Source organism: Silurus meridionalis, chromosome 15, assembly GCF_014805685.1.
Source record: "Silurus meridionalis isolate SWU-2019-XX chromosome 15, ASM1480568v1, whole genome shotgun sequence".
Taxonomy (NCBI): Eukaryota; Metazoa; Chordata; class Actinopteri; order Siluriformes; family Siluridae; genus Silurus; species Silurus meridionalis.
The window spans coordinates 19281285-19304889 of record NC_060898.1 but is presented as its reverse complement, the minus strand read 5'-3'; the positions used below and the strand labels follow the sequence as shown (position 1 = coordinate 19304889).

The window sequence follows — 23605 nt, the reverse complement described above, 5'->3', positions numbered from 1 at the left end:
AGAGCTTTGTTAATCACAAACAGGGCTGGATTAATGGGGTGAAGATTCCCACTCCATGCTGCGAAGATTCAAAGAATCCAGCAACCATATTCCAAATTCATAATGATGCTTAATTTATTTAATACAAGTAGCAACCAACAAGGAAGCTATTTGCTTTAAACAGATAGACCAGAGCAGAGTAGGGTCTTCTTTCTTGAAATAGACTTAGCTTTTGCACTTTAACATTTCTCAGTCATTTTATTGGGGGTTGGGGGGTGGTGGGAGGTCATAGGAAGTTAAAGAGACTTTGGCTAAGGAGTTTGCTGTGTAATTTAATCGTCCACTAAATTGACAAAAGTATTGGGACACCTAACTTCTATCCATGAGTGCTTCTTCTCCAAACTGTTACCACCAAGTTGGAGGCACACAATTATATAAGACGTATTTTGGTAGCATTCAATTTTCCCTTTACTTAAGCTAGAAGACCAAAACCTGTTCCAACATGACAATGCTTTCGAAGATCTATGAAGATTTACTTTAAATTGATTGGATGTGTGTGGAAGATCTTGAGTAACCTGCTACAGAGCTCTGACCTCTGAACACCTTTGGGATAAACTTGAATGTTGACTGCACCTCAGGCCTCCTCACCTCACCTACAACAGTAACTGAATTTATTTGTAGCTGGATGTGCAGAAAGCGCTACAAACACACTAAAATCTAGTAGAACATCTTCCCAGAATAGTGGAGCTTTTTATAACAGCAAATAGGGACTAAGTCTGGAATATTGTGTTCAAAAGGCACATACCAATCTGACGGTCAGGTCTCTACAAACATTTGTCCATCTAATGTAGGTGAACACTATATCAGAACTGTGTTTGTTTAAAATTCCAAATCGAATTAGTTTTTGTTCATGTTTGCAATGGCACATTCCATGCGATCGTGTGTGAATAGTGACATAATCGAGTGAATGTTGAAATAACTACAAAATTATTTCGGAATCTTGGTCAACCCAAAAGATGACAGATTATGTATAGAATTTTGACAAACCCTAAAACATTTTAGTTTTATTCCTGTCCCTTATCTGTCCACTTAGCCCTGCCCATTCACATTAAACTGCCAGTCTTAATGGTTGTTATATGAAGTCTGGCAAAACTGGGTTACGGTTCATAAAATTACGATCTAAGAATGTTTTAGGTATGAATTCTTGCAGAAAAACAGCTCCACTGTCATGTGCATGCTTGGCATGCTGGTACTAAACACACTGGTGCCACTTTGCATTGTTTTTTCTCTGAGTACCACATTGCTTATCTAAAATATCATCTCTTTCACTTTCTTTCTCTCACACACCCACCCACACACCCACACACACACACACACACACACACACACCTGAACACATAATATACAGGCAAGGATAATAAATAGCAGTTATTGTGAATATACATCTATGATAGTTATATCTCTACATAATACAGCATATTTTGCTCTCTTGTGCTGGGTCTTTTTGGTGACCCCTTCTTTTCAGCAAAACTGGCAAACACATTCCATAGGTTTAGTTTCATTTTAGAAATAAATAAATAATAATAATAATAATAATAATAATAATAATAATAATAATAATATAAAATTCCCAACACTTGCACAAGACGGGCACTTAAAACAGTATAAATAGAGAGTAGGTGGAAGGGTTGGAAGCAGAAGATGCTGGTTTGTGCATGTGGGTCTGTGAGAATCTGCAGGGCAGGCCAAAGAGGAGGCTGGAAGTCTGAAATGTTGTGTTCTAAATAGACTCGGAAGCGATTAAGCACTTCTCCACCCCCGAGTCTGTAGCCCGGAAGCAGGATGTGGTGGAAGGTGTAAAATAAATGGCATAAAGAGTAAAATTAAAATCAAGACAGACCCAATATCGGATAAGCTGGACATGAGATTGCTTCGAATCCTATGTAGTGAAGAGTAGAAGGTGCTGGAACACCGTAAGTAGTAAACCGTGAAGCGCGTGATGTCTCTGAGTTCCCTCCAGCTATCATAAAAAATCTCAAGACCCTGCACAAGCACCGAGAATCCACCTCAGTGGGAGCAAGAAGGAACTGGTCCCATTCCAACAACACTAATTATGTGCAATAACAAATGTAAACATCAATTTGAACACTTTATAGATACAGTATGTCACAACAGTAGGGAGAATAATTATGTGGTTGCACAGGAAGGAAATCTCTTTCTTGGTCTCTCTCTCTCTTTTTTTTTCTTCTTCTCTATCGCTTTTTTCCTCCCATTTTCATCTCTGTGACTTTTAGAAGCCAGGCACCTGACAGTAGGTCTCCAGCGATGCCAGTAAAATGTAGATGAGCCACAGGGTGACGAAGAACAGAACGGTGAGGAGCTTGGCGGTCCGCGGCCCCCCGAGTTCTCCTCCAGAGACGGAGGCCCGACGGCGGTAAAGCAGTGTGAGCACGCAGAGCAGTGCCAGTATGGTGAAGAGCGTCACAGAGAAGGCCAGCGAGCCGGGTGGCACATTGAACTGCTGGCCTTTGCTTTGCCAATAGACAGCGGCAATGGTCCACGCCACGCCAATGCCCAGGAAGACGTTCACGGCATTGCTGCCCGTCACATTGCCGATGGACGCGTCGGCGTACTGGTCCTGGATGGCAGCCACTTTGCTGGCAAAGGTGTCTGAGAAGCACAAAGAAAATTTTGTTTGTGAAATGGTTTCCCAAATAGCATGAGCATGACTGGTGTGGTCAGCTGACCATCGAATCTGTTTCAGAAAACTTGATTAACTTAACTCTTTATAATTGATCCTTTTTAAAAATTTTGATATTAAAATGTTATTTAAATTATGTACATGCGATTTGAATTTCTATATTTAAATGAAGCAATTTATACATAAATAATAAAAAATAAATGTAAACCAATACAATTTGACATCATCAATTGTGATGCCCTTCCCATGCCAATAAGATTACAAATTTGTAGGCTGGAAATAATATTTTTAACATAATAATAAATATACTTTGTACAGGAAAAAGTTATTAAAGAAGAATCTAAGATATTTGACCTTGTTGTGACCTATATCCTGTTTAAACCAATTACAAATTAGAATCAGTTCATCTGCAATATACAAAGACAATAAAGACTAAAGAAATCCTAAAGTATTCCAGGTGGACATTTTGACAGATGAATATCAACATCCTTCAGATCATATTTGCAACACTGGCATCATGCCTGCAGTGTTACAGAGCATTAAAATAATTTCACACAATGATGTATTTGTCAATAAAGTCTGACTGCCAAGAGTCCGCTGAAATGTTAATGTTATTCATTAGATCTAACTCTTTCTATAAAACTCTTTTTGCTATTAAAATGAAATCTCTCTCAGTATGCAGTATGGACAAGCATTGCTTCCAGTGTGCATGTCACTGTATTGACTGGTGATAAGAAAAATCCCACTGACAAAAAAAACTGAAGTCAAAACACTTTGAAAAGAGATGAGAATATCATGGACTCTGGAGAAATCCATGAATAATACATCCAAGCATTTGATTTCATCCAATCTCAGAGCAAAAAAAAAAAAAACCTGAAGACATCATGGAAGAATGCCAGATAGTTTGAGAGGCACTTTTAAACTTCTTCGTTGTCTATGGTTAGTTGAAGTTTGCTGACAGCACTTAAAACTTGTGTCTCCATGCCATTTGAAACAAACACAGATCCATGATGTGGCTCTAGGAAAGAGCAACTGACAAAAACCAAAAAAAGGTGATAAAGATTGTTGCGAAGCCGTCATATATAGCTCGCTAGCTGGCAAAACGTGGCAGCTGACAGGAAATCTAATCGCTAACAGACTCAAATAATATATTTTTTTTTTACAATGTAAAAACAGAACAAAGCAGCTTATATCTAAATACTAGAAATGAGCAATACCACTTATTTATGTTTCAAATTGATACCAAGGGCTTTCAACACAAGTGTTGTCCGTATCATTACGGATACCAGAACCAGTACTTGTATTTTGGAAAGCCATCATCATTAATATTAAGTAGATGGCACTGGACTGAAATTCTTGTTCATTTAGTCCTAATTTGCTATTATAATTCCCTCCACTCTTCTGGGAAGATGTTCCACAACATTTTGGATTGTGTTTGTGGAAATTTTGTGTTTATCAGACACAAGAGTATTACGAAAGGCAGGTATTGTTGTAGGTGAGCCTGGGGTGTAGTCAGTTTTCCAATTCACCCTAAAAGCTTTGTTGCAGGCCATTCAAGATCTTCCTCTTTAAACCATGTAAACCAGATCATCATGGAGATCACTTTGTGCACAGGGGCATTGCCATGCTGGAACAAGTTCAGGTTTCCAAGTTCAAGTGAACGCAAAAGTTTATTATAGCGCACCTTAGGACGTCCTGTACAACTGTGTTCCTCCAGCTTTATTGTAACAGTTTGGAGAAGAACCACACATGACAGGAAAGGTCAGTTGTAAGTTGTCATCACACATTTATACATAAAATCCCCCATACAGGTTTTTCTGAAGGATCAAGCTAATGTTGACATTTTCCTCCTTGAACCTGTTTATTTTTTCTCCTGCTTTCGAATAGAAATTCTCTCATTGATGTCAACATACACTACACAGACAAAATATTGTGGACACCTGACCATTCCATTTCACATATAGGTCCCATTTGTTGTTATAATAAACTCCACTCTTCTGGGAAGATGTTCCACTAGATTTTTTCGTGTACTTTTGGAGATTTGCCAAGATTAATTCAGGTTCAAGGGTGTTCGTAAAGTCAGGTAACGATGTAGGTGAAGTGAGGAGGCCTGGGGTGCAGTCAGCAAAACGTATTCATTCTAAAATGTGTTTAATAGATTTGAAGTGTGAGCTCTTTAGCAGGCCACTTAAGATCTTCAACTCAATTCGATTCATATCATCATGGGGTTTGCTTTGTGCAAATGCACATTCTCAAGTCAGAACAGGTTTTTGTTCTCTAGATCAGGTAATGAGAAATTTTTTATGGTAACATTTTGGGGAAGAACTACATACAGCATACAAGTCAGGTGTTACAATACATTTGTCCACATAGTGTATGAATGACAGAATGCTGACTTGTTTATACAGTGAACTGAGGCACAGTCATAATGTTCAGAAAACTATAAACACATGACCTTCATTTCTAATCTGCAATGAGCCTAGCATCACACACATTTCTATTAAAGTGGGTCAAACTAATGAAAACTGTGGTGACTAACAAAATTAAATGTAATTCATTACTGTACTTAAGTAGCCTTTTTATGTATCTGTACTTAAGTATTTTCATTTGGACACACTTTTACTTTAACGTCACTACATCTCAAAGACACATATCTTACATTTTACTCAACTACATTATGTGAAATGTAGTTATTCCTTTTTTTTATGAGGATAAAAACTTGATTGCTCAAACACGCAGCAAACCACTAATCAGGGTCGAGCGCTAATCAGTAACCACTAATCAGTTACTCACTGTAACTCGACACAACACCCATGGCCTTATTTGCATGTTTGCATGTTGCAAGTAGTTGAAAACAAGGTTTTGGGATTGTAATCATTTTAAAAGATTTCAATCAGTGTTTGACTCATTGATATTATTCTATTAATAGATTTTAAAATTAGATTAAGAGTTGATTAAGCAACAGTCTTGTGACAAAATTATAATAGGAACATTATAGTCAGAATATATCAAGTCAAGTTTATTTCTGTAACGCTTTTCACAACAGACATTGTCTCACAGCAGCTTTACAGAATGTAACAGTTTATATCAAAATATATAAAATATCAATATAATATCAAATATATCAAAGTACTTTGGATACGTAAGAACAATCTGAAGGCAAATACTTTTGTTCTTTTAATCAAGTGAAAGAGTCATATTTACCTACTTTATCTCTATTTTTACTCAAGTACATGGCTTGTGTACTTCGTCCAGCACTTTTCATTAGGCAGACTTTTCACCTGTCCATAAGCAGTGTTTGTCAATCCACATCCATTTTCACCCTCTTTGTAAGGAAGTTTAAGTTTGGTACAATTTTTCATCTAGGATAAGCACTACTAGATTTAGCTTTTTTTATTGAGTTTTCAGTATTTCGCTTACCAGATTCCTGTCAGAAACTGACAGGGATGCAGCAAAAGGATGTTGGGGCTAATACCATTATTATAATGGATAATTGTTGAATAATGTAAGCAAAACAAAGCAGCTGGTTGATTTCATTTCACTGCATCAATGATTAGTTGTGCTCTAAAAAAACATTACAATAACTAACATGGTCCTCTGAAGATGTGGGGACAGAGACTGAGGAAGTAACAGAGAAAAGAAAAAATATTTTTTTCAGTCCCACAAAAGAATGTACACAGTGACACACACTCACCAGGTACCGATGTGCCGAGGGCAACAAACACCACAGCAGTGACCGAGTCCTTCAGGCCAATAGTGCAGCCGAAGTGGGACGCCAGGTCTCCGGTGACAGCGGTCAACACACCAATAAGCAGGATGGACACAAAGAAGCATGCCCAGCCGTTCCAGTACTCTGTGGGTGGAACGAAGGCGAAAAGAACCTTCCAGAAGACGGTCAGGAAGTGCATGATGTAATCAAAGCAAGAGGGCAAGCGCTCTTCACCACTTTCTTCTTCATCATCATCACCTAGAGGGGGCAGCAGCAGAGACGTTTTTTTTATAGCCATCAGCGGGAGAAGTAATATAAGATAAATGGGTTGGAAAGACATGCTGCATTAATGCCATCACATGAACGGTTGTATTTTCCAATTAATTTTTATATAATAAAGATGTAAAACCTCAATTAAAATAAATGATATTACACAGCTATTATTATGCAATCTTAGACATAATGTAATGCCATTATTATTTATAAAAAAGGTTGTAAATTAAAAAAAAAAAATTGTGAAAACAAAATTTTGCTGTATTCAACTTCAGAAGAGAAACTTCCCCAAATCCTACACAAATCTCCAAGATTTGTGCATGTTTGTGTTTGCGAACTCATTAGATGTGTCAGCAGATGTCAACCAAACAATGAAGCAGATGTGAACCAAATAATGAAGCAGATGTTTTTTCGAAATAAAACCTAAAGCAATTAAACACTGATATATTGAATTCTAGGTGGAGAGAAAGGTGTGTGTGTGTGTGTGTGTGTGTGTGTGTGTGTGTGTGTGTGTGTTAAGACAGGTAGAAAAACGCATGTTTTTCAATTTTGGTGATGACAAAATGTTCTTGCTTGGATAAGATTATCTCTTAAATCTTATAGGGACAATTTTCCTTGAGGAAAATTTCCTTTAGCTAGGGTAGTAAAATGTGTGTGTGTGTGTGTGTGTGTGTGTGTGTGTGTGTGTGTGTGTGAGCGACACTTACCTGCACTGACAGTGACAGCACTGACAAACTGTTCTCGCCAGCTACTGCTGCCCACTACCAACGCAAGGTTAGTCTTCTTTATCAGCTTATCCACTGTGTTCTGAAACACACACATATACACACACACACACACAGTGTAAAAGACGAAATAAACCTTTTAGTTACTCTACGCCCAGAGAAACCATGGTCAAACTCATATTGCGACAGTGTTGCAGGACGTCAGAAAAAACTCATTCTATTCATATGGTCTGCTGCCACTGATCTGCTGTTGTCATTGTGTAATCTTGTGGAGTAATCTGTATCCTTATCTTACATCTCTCCTAAATCCCATGAGCTTTTCAAAGGGGACAAATGAGAATCAATCCAAGCATCAAGAAAAAAAAAGGTTTGGACAAAAAAACCAAACAAAAACAAATCTGGTGTGACCCAGGAAATCCAGAGACACTGGAAACTTTAATATTTTTCACATGGTTTGAAGTAAACATCATAAACATACTTTCAGATGAACCCCAATTTATAACCCAATGGTGGTATTGAGCATTGGCAACACGTGGCCCAAATTTGTCCAGAATGTTTTTTTACCACACGGTTCTATGGACTGCCATGGACATCCGAGCCAGAAGAAAAAGATACGGTTGAATAATAATTTATAGCAATATAGGCATTTATAGCCTTTGCACCTTCTGTGCTTGCGCCCCTAAAAAGATAATGCAAACACTGATCTTAGAGTGAGGAAGTGAAATATATCTATACAGAGCATTTCCTCAGCAGAATCTTGGCTCAGTTGCATGATGTTAGCGTGATTGTTGAAGTTCTGGAAGCTAATCTGGACACACTAAAGGACTAAAGTACTGCTGCATTGAGGTATTTGGGTAAAGATAAATAAAAAGCTAAATTCAACTGTTACTACAGTGGAACCCGGTTATGTCGATGTCCTAGGGGGTCGCCAAAAAGCATCGAGAGAACCGATGATCGAGATAAACGAAAATCAAAATGGCGGCAGTATATTAACGTGCTTGAAATTTCTTTATGTACATGATGTGCGTTAATAAATGAGAATGTGCATGCACGTGTTTTTGAAGGTTTTTTTTACACAACAGCGTTGCCGGGATTTGTTTGATGAAGGCATGCTATAAAAATACATACAGTACATGTTTATCTGTCAGGAATCCACCTGCCACGCCCCCTTCGGCCCCCTTCAGCGTGTCAGGTGCTTTCTCGGCCGCTTTCTCTGAAGCTCCCGACTTCAATCGCGCACATATGGTGCTCGTTTATCATCATCACCAGCTCCTATTTAAACTTCCACACTCTCACTGTCCGTTATTGTTGGTATATGTTGGTTCACGGCGGTCGTTGTTATCGCTCATGCGTATCCCGGTACGTGCCTTCACACGGCACTCTCTCAGCGGCTGCTCTTTTCTTCCCAAAGCGCACATGATTCCCCGATCCTGCCGGTGTTCATTTTATGCTTTTGAATGGTCATCACACGTTCCGCGCCACCAAGCGCGGCTTTCGCCTCACGTTCATCGCATAACATTTAACAACAAAAGGCATATGTGCACTAACTAACAGCAGAGATTCACCAGTATACAATACAACACCTGTAGCAGCTGTAAGACTTGATTTTTCCGCCACTTCCGCGAGTTCTTCTGCGGCTGCACCGAGATAACCGACGTTAAATGGCAAATTTTTCCCCCCTTGTGCTCGAGATATCAGGGTTCGGCGACACAAAAGAATCGACATAACCGATAAAAAATGCTAAGACAAAGCGAGAATTTGGCGGTTCCACTTCAAAAACGTCGACTTAATAGGGTTGTCGAGATAACCGAGGTCGAGATAAGCGGGTTCCACTGTACTTTCAGCAGACAGAAATTCTGCTTTCTGGGTCATGTTTACCAATGTAAAAATGGAACATGATGATAAAATGCCTGAAAAAGTCAGTACAAGATAAATCTCTTGAAAGTCACATGTTAGTTATATAAAGTAATGTGTTGATTTTTCTTATCGAGGGGTAGATTTAGTTGTAGCCTTAACAATGAATAGAAGACAATTAACATAAAGGGTGAAATCTATGGTTTTGCATACTGATATTATCCTATAGACAATTTAGCATTTTTAGTGGTTACCTTGAATTCATAGGACTCCTCAATCACCACTTCCAGCTTGGTGTGCTCTCCCAGACTCGGGCAACCCATCTTAGCCACCTCTTCCTCCTCGATCCCTACTACTGGCTTGTTATCATTGGAATCTCCTGTTGGCAAAAGCACAAGTACTGTAGATCTAAAAACAATGTGCATTTTAGTTTAAAGGGACTGACACTAAGCTTTTAGGCGAGGCTTGAAGGATTGTCTCATTGTATATTTATTTAAAATAAATTCCTTGTCAAAGCACAAAACGTATTAGAGTGAAGATTATGGTAATCAAGCACCATTCTTATTATACACCTTGCCATTGTCTACACTTTTTAATAATCTTTTTATAAATATATAAATATATAACCTAAACATGTCTGCAGTAGTTATTGCTCAGATAAGACCCGGATAGCTTCTAGGACTGTGTTCCAAAAAACCCTATTTATTCTAATTTATGTTCACTGAGCAAAGAAGCCAGTGATCTGCCAAGTCACATTATTATGAATTTTATTGGAAAAGCCATAAACACTATGTGGAGCCCAGGACCTAAGACTGTTACATAATATCTGCATTGCCAAAACACTTTATATTTGTACTGTGGTCTTGACTCGAATGGATTTTTCTGGTAAAAAATTCATGATAAAATCCAAAAGCTCCTTAACTAATGATTTCATAATAAAGATTTAATAAGGTTCACTGATGCTCAACACATCAGGAAACATTGTTAGTAATGGTAGCTACATATTATTTATAGCAACATTATTAAAAGTTATTGATTCTATTGATATTTTAGAGCAGGGGACCCCAAACTTTGGCCCCAACAATATGGCTCTCTTAACAATTGCAGAGACATATTTTGAAAATGTAATTTTAAATGTATGCTTTACTCTTATCAAATCTGTATTTGATAATAAATGATGGCTTTCAAAAAAATTTCCCTTAGTTAATAATAGAGATACCAATAGATTGTTGGAACTATTGGCTATCGGCAAACATCCATGCACATAATTTTCCCAACCTCCATGCTACTGTTATTACAAGAGAAACATTTAGAGGTGAATCACTGATACCACATGCTGTGTGTTTTTTTTACACGTTTGCTATGTCATCCACAAATGCAGGTTAAATCTTTATTATGCAAAATAGAATGAATGCGTGATCATGATCCAGAAATGTCACCACCCTCTCTGGGCCAAAGCTCTTTTAAAATGTACTGACACAATGTAAAAAACTGTTCTGTGGTCAGAACAATCGAAATTTGAATTTCTTTTTGGAAACCATGGACACCACGTCTTCCAGACTAAAGAGGATAAGGACTATCTGGCTTGTTTTTTTTTTTTTTGTTTGTTTTTATTGTGAATAATAAATGTATTTATGATCATTGCATTCTGTTTTTATTTATATTTTGCACATTGTCCCAACTTATTTGGAATTGAGGTTGTATTTTAGTTTTTGGCTCAGAAGGTCATGAGTACAAATCCCTGCCACTCATGAGCTCTTAACTCCATAGCTGCTCAATTGTATGAATGAGATCAACATGTCACTAAGGGTGTCTGTCAAATGCCATTAATGTAAATGTATTGCAGTGGACAGTTGTATTTTAAAATTCTTTTTTTGGAAACTCACATTTTCTACCTTTTTTTTATTTTATGTTTTTTTTATTGATAGTTTAAGTTTTCGTGATAAACTAAACTAAAGCTTTTGTTAACGTTAATAACTTTGGCATGCTTGTTCTTTTTACCCCACCTATTACCACCCTACCACTACCACCCCATCTTCCATAACTCAAATGTTCGCATATAGCTGCTGTAATTATCACTTTGTAAAAATTCCCATAAAATTCCCATAAATCCCCCCGGCAATTAAATGATTTTCAACAAATAGGTTTAAACCCAATTTCTCTGCACATGCTATAGCAAGTAATAACAGAGAAATAAATCTAGGTTTTCAAATTAATTCTAATATGACATCAGAAAACCTTGTTAATAGGATCCTACAACAGCTTGGTGAATTCAGTGGCAAAGAGCATTCAATTAGAGCAATATAATTAATATGGAGCAATGGCCTGGAGATAATGATCCAACAAGGCCATGTGTTCTGAGACCAGTGATTACGCTTATTGTTGGGACTCTTATTCAGTGACTTTCCTGCACTAAATATTCATCAATCCATAAATTCTCATATTTCATGTCTCTACAGAAAAGACTGTGTAAACATATATACTTTATTTTAAAGTTTGTATTACTAAATTACAGCTTTTTTTTTAAAGAAAAATAAACACGTATTAATGTTCTCAGTTGATTCATAAATTAGATACACTCACCATACACTTGAAGAGTCAGATTTGTTTGAGCTGTCAAATAATAATGACTTTTTATAACTGTGGTGAGAAGAAAAGTACCTCAGAATGCAAAACCTGAGTTATAAAAACAGAGAACTGACCAGTTTCAGTTTCCAGATGGATTCTGAGTTCAACAACAGCATTAGAGGGATCCTTAAAAAGCCCTAGATTTGTATAAGATGCCCAGTGTATATGATTTATAAAAGGTTTTTGTAGTAGTTACAGTCAATTATTTTAAAAAAAATCAGTAACATTAGGAAATGATTATGGTTGTGGTTTGTAGCACACATCATCACAGGCTCTTTGAAAGGCTACACCATTCGAAATGCTGAGAACAAACTAGTTTTTTTTCTAAATTGATGCACTTATAGGTGGCCAGTTCTGTCCTATCAAACCATTACTATTTCCTGCACTTTTTGTGAAACTGGTAAAATCTTTATTTAGAAATTTTTTTCACATTTTTTTCAAAGCCATTTTGTCTTAATAGTTTATCAAGATTGTAATCGACCTCGTTTGTGTTTATTAATTTTTATTTCTATGGACATTAGCAATGGACATTGTCTTAAAGCATCTTTATTGAATCTTTTCAGTAACTGCTTATAATGTTAAATTGCCCCTATACACTTAACATCTGGGGTGGGGGCATTTTATCATCTGACATGACTAAGTGGAACAAAAGAAATTATACACAGACTCTTCTTCATATAATTCTATGTACTGATTCCACACAAATAAAAACAATTCAAATAGATCAAAAATAAATCCTCCATAAGACTTTTGAAAACAGAAAATCAGATGATGAAGCTGGCAAAACTCTAGACATATGTATCTGTCTGTCTATGCTTACCATCACAGACTGGAGGGTTTTGCCCTGCTAGTGCTTTTTGGGCATTTTTGGTGCATTGGTGCATTTTTCCTCACCGTGCTTCTGCCCGATTTCCAGCAGAATGGGTTCTCCCAGTTGAATGGTAAAGGTCTTGTTCTTTTCGTACTCCTCATCATCAATAATCTTCACCTCAAGTATCTTCCTGTAAAAAGAGAGAAAGAGAGAGAGGGTGTTATTAATGACCAAGGGGTAGCAGAGACCTGTTTAAATAAATTGCAACTAGCAGCCTGGTGATGCAGAAGGTAACATGGCTGACACACAGCTTTTGGGTTCATGTTTAGATCTGAAGCTTCGGGCTAATGTCTGCTATCTCAGTGTTTGTGTGGATTTTATTTAGGTTCTCTTGTTTCATTCCACTGTCCAGAAACCTGCAATTTTAAAAGTTTAAAAGTTTTCTAGCTGCATATTTGTTCTTTTAGGTGGTACCTATTAACCTGCTCAAGTGTAGCATGTATCTGTATATAACAATAACTATTTCACAGTTACATTACTACTCTGTCTAAATCACATTAGCCTGTGCACAAGCTGACAGAAGGTCACTCTCATCTGCAGCAGGTGTACCTGGTAGGAGGTAAAGTCCAGAACTGATATTACACTATTACACCCTTACACTGGGACAAGCCCAGATAACAGTGCCGGCTCTACAGGAAACTAGACTCGGTCTTTTCCCAGGTCAGGAAATATAACTCACTCTATGAGAGCATTGTACCCATCATTATTTGTTTTACATATTTTATTTAAATTCCATCACTAGACCCACTGTTATCTTCAATTCATCTGCAACATCACCCCTTTGTTGTCACCTACATCAGTGGTCCCCATTCTTTTTTTTTTAACACGGACCAGGTTCATGCAAGCCAATTTTGCCACAGAATGAACATAACTAAACGCAATAACGTGCATGTACTATTGTACTATGTATATGTACTATTAATTTCATATACAATGTAATTCAACACACCATACTGCAGAATCAGTGGGAGCGCTGAGCCACATAATTTAATATATATATATAAATTGTCATGCTGGAAATAGTTTGGGTTTTGAAAGGGGAAGATTCAATGCTGCTGCATCTAAATACATCCTGCACAATTTGTAGTAAGATATCCAAGTCGCATGCCGCCTTGCTCATTGTTTTATTACTGTCAAAAACAACAAAAGATAGTTTTGAAAAAAAAAACCCATTTCTACAAAACATCTCTTGGACAAGCTTCAGCATAGTTACAAGTCCAGGCATTTTGCCAAATCCATCTTCTTGGCAGTCTTGGGAAGAATTTTTTTAGTCCTCATTCTGCTTTTCTGTCACCTTCATCAGGAAGCGTGTTTACACAGAAAAGGTGTATAATTAATTGATTCTTTCATCTTTAACAACTCTTTTATAACAGTCAGGATGGATTCAGAATATATCCAGAGAGCATTACGCATGAGGCAGGAATACACCCTGGATTGGTGCTTACAACTAGGGGCAATTTAGCACAGCCTTTACACCTTCGGGCATGTTTTTGGAGAGTGGGAGGAAGCAGGATAGCTAGATGAAGCCTGGGCAATCACTGAAGACCATAAACAGAAATGCCACAAACTGGAGAGAAGGATAAGATGGAATAAAAAAGGAAAAGATGAAGTGAATAGTGCTACGTTCACCACGGTGCTGTACGAAGTCAACTGGATGTGCTTTCCTACTACTGGTTGCCATAGTAACTTTTATCAGTGGGTGGCACAACTCGCATTCCACGTTTGACAACAAATTTGTTTTCTTGCAGCCAAAATGAAACATTCTGGCGGGAAAGCGTCTGCGTAAACAAAATTCGCCAAATCTTATTGTAAATGAATGGACTATGGCCACTTTGTTGCTGCAAGTTACTGTATGTGTAAACATATGAGCCTAAAAAAGGAAGAAAGGGATAAACAAACAAACAAACAAACAAAAGATTGAAGGAAAGATGGAAGAAAAGAAGGATAGAAGGAGGAAAACATTAAAGGAAGAAGGAAATGATAAAGGAAGGAAGGAAGGAAGGAAGGAAGGAAGGAAGGAAGGAAGGAAGGAAGGAAGGAAATAGAAAAGCAAAGAAAAAGAAAGAAAGAAAGAAAGAAAGAAAGAAAGAAAGAAAGAAAGAAACTAAGAAAGCAAGGAAGGAAGGAAGGAAGGACGAAAGTAAGAAAGAAAGAAAGAAAGAAAGAAAGAAAGAAAGAAAGAAAGAAGAAAGAAAGAAAGAAAGAAAGAAGGAAAGAAAAAGAAAGAAAAAGAAAGGAAGGAAGAAGAAAGAAAGAAAGAAAGAAAGAAAGAAAGAAAGAAAGAAAGAAGGAAGGAAGGACAGGATAAGAGAGGAGGAAGGGACTGAGGCTGGAAAGAAGGAAGGAATTTAGAGTAGCAGAGAAAGAGAAAAGGAAGAAAAAGGAAGGAGAGAAGAAAGGGAGGAAGGATGGAAGATGTGATAAAGCAGAAAATGGAAATGGAAAGGAAGAAGGTAGGAAGAAAAGATGGAAAGGAATACAGAAGAGATGAAGATGGTACAAAGAAACAGGAAGAAGAAAGATTTATGCAAAAGATTTGAGCAGTTACTCCCAGAGGAACAAAATACTTTCATTTTTAATCTTTTAATTGGACTCATTTATAATCATAGTCTTGAATCCAAAACATTTCAGTAGCAGAAATAAAAATCTGATGGAAGATCTACACACCATCTGCTGTACACAACCGAGCGAGAGAAAGGAGGCGAAAGAAAGAGGCAATGACCGGCGAGACTCTGCTCAACTGTGGAAGTAGTTAATGCAGCACATTTTCCCAACATTCAGAGCTTGACATTAGGCTGAATTTCCCAAGCTGATGCTTGGCCCTGGGTAATTTTCTAGTGCATTAACACCAGAAAGGTAAAGCAGGTACAGTCTAATTACAGTCTCCTCATTAAAGTCCATTAGCACAATTGCATCAGCATGGTCAGGAGAACAGACCATGTCTGTCTGCAAACTTCATTTCAGCCTGTGCAGCAATCCTCTGCCCTCTGCCAACATGATCTCATGAGAAACAAGCATGAATTCACACGTTTCACGGTCATGTGCAATGATTTGTTTTTAGACAAAACCTTTCTCTAATCTTTTCACATGATTTGTTTCAGGTGAATTACAACAACATTCTGATTTTGTATGACTTTTGGTGCAGTCCATGATCTGAGGATGATCCTTTGTTGTTCTATGAAAGTATGCAGTTTGGATTACATCGCTAAATTGAGCAGCATCAAAAAGCACACTTTTAGGCCAAAAGTATGCAGACACCCGACCCTCAGAGCAATACGTGAACCAAACATTGACAAATGCAATTGTTCAGAATGTCATTGTTGTTTCCAACATTGTTGTGATATTTCTTTCACCGGAACTAACTGGCTAATCCTGACCTATTGCATGAAAGATCCTAACCATGTAGACATAGTTTACCAAATTTAATGTTAAAGAAATTACCCCCAAGTCTCCTGCACTTAGACAGAGCCCTGACCTGAATCCCATTGAAACACACATGAGATGAACTGAAACGACAGCTATGAACCAGACCTCTGCACTCGACATGAATACCTGTCCTCTCTAATGCTCTTGTGACTGAATGAGTACAAATCCCCAAAGCCATGGTCCATGTTCTAGTGGAAAGCCCAAAGTAATAGAGCCTGAAATAGCAGTAACATGGGAATAAGTTCATATTATTAGCCATGGTTTTGGAAAGGGATATTCATTTTATAGGTGTCCACATACTTCTGGCCAAATAGTGTACAAGTAGAAAGTTAATGTTATTGATCAAGCCTGTCATGTACATTACACTAACAATGTAATTTGGAAATGTTATTGAACAGCCTACGTATCGATGAGGTTACTCTAGAGGTTTAAACTCAATCATGAAGATGGATTTGGAATGTAATTGTTATAAACAGTCTGCTCAAGAGTCCATCAATGAATAGGTGAGAACCTCAACAATACAAAACTATAATAAATGGACATTCAGGGTAACCGAAATGAGGATGAGGTTCCCTTTTAAATCTGGTTCCTTGCAACATTTCTTCCTCATATTATTCCAGGGTTTTTTTTTGCTTACTAAGTTTGCCACTGGGGGTTCCCTGGTGGTCTAGCGGTTAGGATGTTTTATTGCCAATAGAGCTCCCACACACAAGGGATTTGTTTTGGTGACAGATGTTTTTCGATACAATAATATATATTGTAAGAATATAACATTAGAATGAAATAAAGATTTATACACAATAAACAGTCAGGAAAATATATGCAGGATTTATAGATGTTTATAAACTGATATGTGCAAATGCGGAGTAGTGTTTTGAAATCGCCGTGTTGGCAATGTAATAAATAGGGGAAAAAAATGTATATATATTGGACATAATGCATATGTTTTCATATTGTATTGTATTTTCTAAATGTATTTATATTGCGTTCTTTCACAAGGACAAACACGATCACCTCCACGAAGCTGCTTTCTCATATCCATGTGCAATATGTTTCTTTAAGCAGCTGGACAATTACTGCAAAACATTTACATTTATAGCAATGGCAGACATCTTTATCCAGAGCGACTTACGTTTTCCACACAACTGAGCAGCTTTGGGGTTAAGAGCATTGCTCAGGGGAACAAGAGCGGCAGCATGGTGTGTCCGGGATTTTAACTCACAACAATTGAATCCAAACACCAATGTCTTAACCACTAAGCACTGCACTATAATTATTAATCTTAGTCTCTTATGTGTAAATGTGGACTGTTGGTTTGCTCTAAATCTGAAACAAATGCCTTGTGTGCTTAGGAATACTTGACCAAATAAAGACAACGATTTTTTTTTTACTTTATATAATAACCAAGTATTAAATATTTAAGATATTAAACAGTTTTTCATGGTTAAGCATTCTTAAATATTCTGTTTAATCCTGGATAAAACAACAACAACAACAAAAGAACTCCCAAAAAAACTTCAAAATTTTGGTTTGGTCTAAGATTTTCGATCCATTGGGTAGATATATATATATATATGCAAGTGCGGTCATAAACTATTAAACACTATAATGAAACAGGCCTTATGAGGATTACCCTCAGAGCTACCTCTGCTGCAAAGGATAAGTTTATTAGATTCACCACCCTGAAAGCCACTTATTTACATAAATGCTTTTCGGAGTTCAAGTGGCAGATATTTCATTTCAAGATCTACTTTTTAGAAGGACACTGCATGTGTCAGGCTTTTATCATCAAACTGCAGCAAAGAAGCCATTACTTTAAAAGAACAACAAGCAGAAGAGACTTGCTAGGGCTAAGAAACACAGTGGGAAACTTTTGATCTTAAGAGTCCAAATAGACCGTGTCTTTGTTAGAAGTACGGAAGGATAACGAACGGTTCATGGATACAGTATGTGGTTCCCACTGTGAAGCATGTACAATGTTGAAAATAATAGAAATATAGAAAAACCACTGAAGCTGAAGTGTCCAAACTTTTGACTGGTACTGTATATAAGTGTATGTTACTTCGAAAATAATAATCCATAATAATCTGTCAATTTTTTTTTTGTATCACGTCAATCAGGTCATTTAAAGTGAAAGAAATTACACTTATATTGCATCACTCAAAATGTACTGCTTATTCCAGAGGATAAAAAGTAGAGAGATTGCGAGTGTGTGAGTGAGAGAGAGGGAGAAAGTGGTGTGTGTGTGTGTGTGTGTGTGTGTGTGTGTGTGTGTGTGTGTATGTGTGTGTGTGTTTTTTGGGGGTTTACAGGAAAAAAGGAAGAAATAATCAACTGCAATGCAACACTGAGCATGGAAATGACGTCTGAGAGAGAGAAAGAGGGGGAGAGAGAGGAAGGGAGGGATGGAAGGAAGGAAGAAATCATCAACTGCAAGGCAACACCGAGCAAGCACAAAATAAAACTTTTTATTTTGCTGTTTCATATTATTTTGGAGAGAGAGAAAAAAAGAAAGAGGGAGAAGGTAAAAGAGGGAGGGAGAAAGGAAGAAATCATCAACTGCAAGGCAACACTGAGCAAGCACAAAATAAAACTTTTTATTTTGGTGTTTTCTTTTTTGTGGAGATAAAGTTGGACAGAGATGGATAGATAGATAAAGAAAGTGTGTGTGTGTGTGTGTGTGTGTGAGAGAGTGAGAGAGAGAGAGAGAGAGAGAGAGAGAGAGAGAGAGAGAGAGAGAGAGAGAGAGAGAGAGAGGGAAAGAGAGAGGGAAAGAGAGAGGGAGAGAGAGAGGAGGGCACAAACAGGAGGTACTAGGGCCTATTTTTATTCAACACCAATGCTACAGAGAAATGTGAATACAATGCTAATTTTATTTACAAATCAACTCTCCCCATATTAAGTTAAGAGGAAACAAACAGCACTATGTGGTTGAAAGTATTAGAACGTATGTGGTTCTTCCTCATAAGTGTTACCACAAAATTGGAGGCACACAATTGAATCGAATGCCTCTGGATGTGGTGGCATTAAATTTTCTCTTCACTTGAACCCAAGACACAAACCTGTTCCAGCATGACAACGGCCCTGTCCACAAAGCCAGCTCCATGAAGATATGGTTTACATGGAATAGAGTGGAAAATCTTGATTTCACTGCAATAGAGCTCTGACCTCTTCCCTTTCGAAAACTTAATCAGCACAATCTCCACAAGCACACTCCAAAATCAAGTGGAACATCTTAGCAGAAGTGTAGAGGTTATTATAAATACATCATAATTATACATTAAAAAAAGAGAATAAACACCACACCACATATGGGGCTCTGATAATTAAAGCCAATGGGAAATGAGGAGCATCAGGGACATGAGCAGTTTAAGGAAATATCAAGGAAATCTGCTAATGCAGATGGACCCATGACTACATCATTCTCTCTCTCTCTCTCTCTCTCTCTCTCTCTCTCTCTCTCTCTCTCACACACTCTTTCTCTCTTTCTCTCCATGACATACATTTTAAAATCCTGTATTTAAGTGTTAAACCATTGTATTGTCATTTTATTGTTCTGAGCTTCAATCTGTGGACATTTTTTTTACCAACCTATGTGTAATTAAATGCACTACATGTTTCTCATTTATTAGTCTACAGCATTTCTCACATGACTACACTCTGTGATATCTCCAAACACCAAACACTCTTCATTCTCTGTCTCGCTTTCTTCTGGAGTTCTTTGACAGCATCCCAGCAACACAATTAATATCAGGTCTACATTGTCTTAGTGGCAGCACTCTGACTGAGCTTTCTGACTGAATCTGGCCAAGCTTGATGACTGATGTTTTTTTTTTTACAGAAAGAGAAAGAAAGAGACAAAGAGATAGAAAAAGGTCTGTTTTTCTAACCTCCTTTTTTTCTCTCAAAATATCCAAAATAATTTCTCAAAAAGATCTTATATCTGTGAACCTTAGGAGCTCTTGAACACTATCTGGGTAAAGCTCTATATTCTTTTAACTTGATGATTAATTAAACCATCTTCAATTGATCTCCATTCCCTGATTCAGCACAATAACAGTCCAGTGATACTTTGCATCTTTGCTATGTATCCAACTCAAGTATTTACAAGTGCAAAAGTAAAGAAGGCAAATATGTATTCATAGCACTAAAGGCAGTAGAAATTGATGAATGTGTAACCAGAGATGGACAGACTTTTACCACCTTGCTGAATATTTTTACAGTTAAATATTTTTTAATCTGATACAAGTGGGTTTGGGGTAAAGGTTAGGGCTTGGTCATCAACTACAATATAACACTGCACATGCACAAACTAGAGAAGAAGGAAATAGTGAGAGAAGGAATGAGTGAGAATGATAGAGAAAGAGATAATGATAGAGAGAAAGTAAGAGGAAGGGAGGTGGGTGAATTGGAGAAGCTACAAGACAACACTGAGCATGCAACAAATACAACTTTTTTATTTTGCTATTTTATATTTACCATTGTGGAAATACATTTAGAGAGAGAGAAAGCAAAAGAGAGAGGGAGATTTGTCACTGCTCTTATATGATTTCATTCAACTGTATAATTGTTTTATATTTTGTGTTGTTTTTATTATTTTTTTTATCTTTTTTTGTCTTCTTTTATGTCTATTGGTTCTACTGGTACTTTGGCAATATTTAAAAACAATCATTTTAATAAAGTACTTATGAAATCTGAGGCCTGAGGCCTATATTTATTCAGCATTAATGGTCAGAAAAAAATATGAATTTATGTGGGTTGAAAACACAAGCAAACAAATAAGCACAGGGAGCAGGGTACAGATTTGTAGCAGTTGAATAAACAGGTGTTTGGACCCCACGCAGTGACCCTCAGGTGTTCATCTACCATGGCCATGTGAGCAGATGTTACAGAGCTCTCTGGAGATGCACTACAGATTAAATGTTATTGAAATTTTACAATATATGCAAGGTGACACACACTGGCTTTTTCTAAAATTTATGAAAGTGAAACCTTAAAGCCTTGCTTGCTTCACTGTAGAAGGTTTCAGTTTGGAAGGTTTCGCTGTGGAAGGTTTCATTGTGGAAGCCTTTTCTGTGGAAGTCTTTGCTGTGTAATGCTTTACTGTGGTAATTTACTCTGTGGAAATGTTCACTGTTAAAGGCTTTCCACTAGTAATTCATGCTGTGAAAATCTTCCTGTACGGCTTGCTGTAGAAGGCTTCTCTGTGTAAAAATTCACTTTTTTAAGGCTTTGCTGTGGAAGTTCTTGATGTATATGGCTTTGCTGTGGAAATCTTTTCTGTGGAAATCTTCTCTGTGGAAACCTTTGTTGTAAAAGGCTTCACTGTGCAAGTCTTGGCTATGGAAGCCCTTGCTATAAAAGATTAGGTTGCACAGGTTTCTACAGTCCCTATAGTGGTTTCACACAAGCTTTAAAGAAAGCAATGCATTGAAAATTTATTCAAAATTTCATTGCTGGGGTCTTCGCTTGGAAGGCTTTGCTGTGAAAGCCCTTGCTGTAGAAACCATCTCTGTAGAAATGTTTGTTGTGAAAGTCCTTACTGTGGAAATCTTCTCTGTGAAAATCTGCTTTGCGGAAATCATCTCTGTACATTTTCGCTGTGGAAATCTCTGTGTGAGGCTTTGCTGTGGATATCTTCACTGTGAAAACTTTGCTGTAGAAATCTTCGCTGTGTTAGGCTTCACTATGTAAGGCTTTGCTGTGGAAGTCCTTATTATGTAAGGCTTCGCTGTGGAAATCTCTGTGTAAGGCTTCTCTGTGTAAGGATTAGCTGTGGAAATTTCTAAACGTGGAAGACTTCGCTGTGGAAATCTTCTCTGTGGAAATATTGCTGTGGAAATCTTCTCTGTGGAAATCTTTGCTGTAAATGGCTTTGCTGTAAAAGGCTTCCCTGTGGAAGCCCTCACTGGGAAAGGCTAAGCTACCGTCCCTATAGTAGTTTAACACAAGCTTTAAAGACAGCAATGCATCAGTTTACTCTAGAATTTACTCTAGAGGTCTGTACATTTCACGGGTAAAGATTTTGTTAGATTTTGTAATAGATTTGAATATTTTGTGAAATATTGTCTGAGAAGGCAATATTTTCATTCAAACTGTCTATTTGGACATACATAAAGCTAGACTTGACAGCCGTTGTTAGGTTTAGTTTTTAAATACCTCAAATTACTGGGCAGTTATTCACACTGAATAAAGCATTTAGTTTTATTAGCACTAATAAATAAATGAGTGCTAGAGCGATTATTACAGAGATGAGGGAAATTGAGACGATGAGCAGAAAGCAAAAAAAACTAATTAGCTTTGGAGTAGGCTGACAGATTTGGGCCAGGTGTTTTAAAGAAAACTGTATATGAATCAGGTTTATGTGTGTGATAAATACTCTCAATGATGCAATGATGATCACAGATGCCAGTAAACTTCCAGAACTGTAAACATAAACTAAAACCTTCCACCTGCCCACAATGGCATCTATTAAAAAAAGACATGTCAAATCAGTGTCCAAAACACAAAATAAACACATACGAAAATTTGTGCATGGTTTATTTTTGGCAAAATTATACCTTGATTTTGGCAAAAAATTATAATAAATGTTATACTTGCCTTTCAGTTGTACTAAATTGCACATACCGTTGCTATTTTCTGAATATTTTAGGCATAATAAATTCTATCTCTCCAAACACTGTCCTGTATTTTGCATTTTGAGTTAATAGGCTCCTCAAACTGTATAGTCATTAAAGCAAATATGCAAAACTGACATTATAAATGAATGAAAACAAAAGACTTCTTTTGCAAGTACTATCATGTTTACACCTGTTATTATTTTCAGGCCCCATGTGAAAGAACATATAGGGCATTTCAGCTATAACTATATTCCGTTATTTGGAGACCCCACAGAGATACACTGCTCTGAGCAATATTCAAGATACAAAAAGATTTATGTAGTTGTCATGGCAACAGGTAGCAAGCAAGCACATGAGACAGAGTTCGATAAACAGAATAAGAGGGAGACAAGACAGAATAGAAGGCCTGCTCATGGTAAAAGGTGCACTATATTAAATATACAGAACAGAGTAATAGTACAAGACAAAAGGGAACATGGTAATGAAAGAAGTGGTGTGAATGCCAGCCCCAGATCAATGTCCCTTCCCTTTCTCAACTCTTCCTTGTTCCCTTTGTTTCGGGTCTTTATGATAAATTCATGAACCAGAAAAGGCAAGGAGGGAGGGTAAGGCAGAGCTGGCAATAGTCCAGATAACTTTGGAGAGACACAATATAAATGGGAATGGACCAGATGTGGTGCAGCTGGAGAAAAGAGGCAGCAGACAAACAGTCAACTGAGCAAGCCACTGCAAAAAAAAGAAAGACAGTCAGACAAAAAACGAGAGCCACAGGCCATTACAAACAGACGAGCTTGCGTCTGAGCTTGCATCTGGTCGGAT

At 37.3% G+C, this 23605-nt stretch overlaps 1 protein-coding gene across 4 annotated transcripts in view; it reads right to left on the bottom strand.

Moving 5' to 3' along the window:
* Positions 1-530: 530 nt before the first annotated feature.
* Positions 531-23605, bottom strand: part of slc8a4a (solute carrier family 8 member 4a) — an 89101-nt gene continuing 66026 nt past the window's right edge. For all 4 annotated transcript variants that reach the window (XM_046868195.1, XM_046868197.1, XM_046868199.1 and 1 more), the window contains 5 exons: positions 12764-12870; positions 9496-9620; positions 7370-7469; positions 6375-6647; positions 531-2649 (listed from right to left, as the gene is read on the bottom strand). In XM_046868195.1, coding sequence (XP_046724151.1) covers positions 2270-2649; positions 6375-6647; positions 7370-7469; positions 9496-9620; positions 12764-12870 — 985 coding nt within the window. In that variant the 3' untranslated portion in view covers positions 531-2269. The remainder of the gene's footprint in view (positions 2650-6374; positions 6648-7369; positions 7470-9495; positions 9621-12763; positions 12871-23605) is intronic.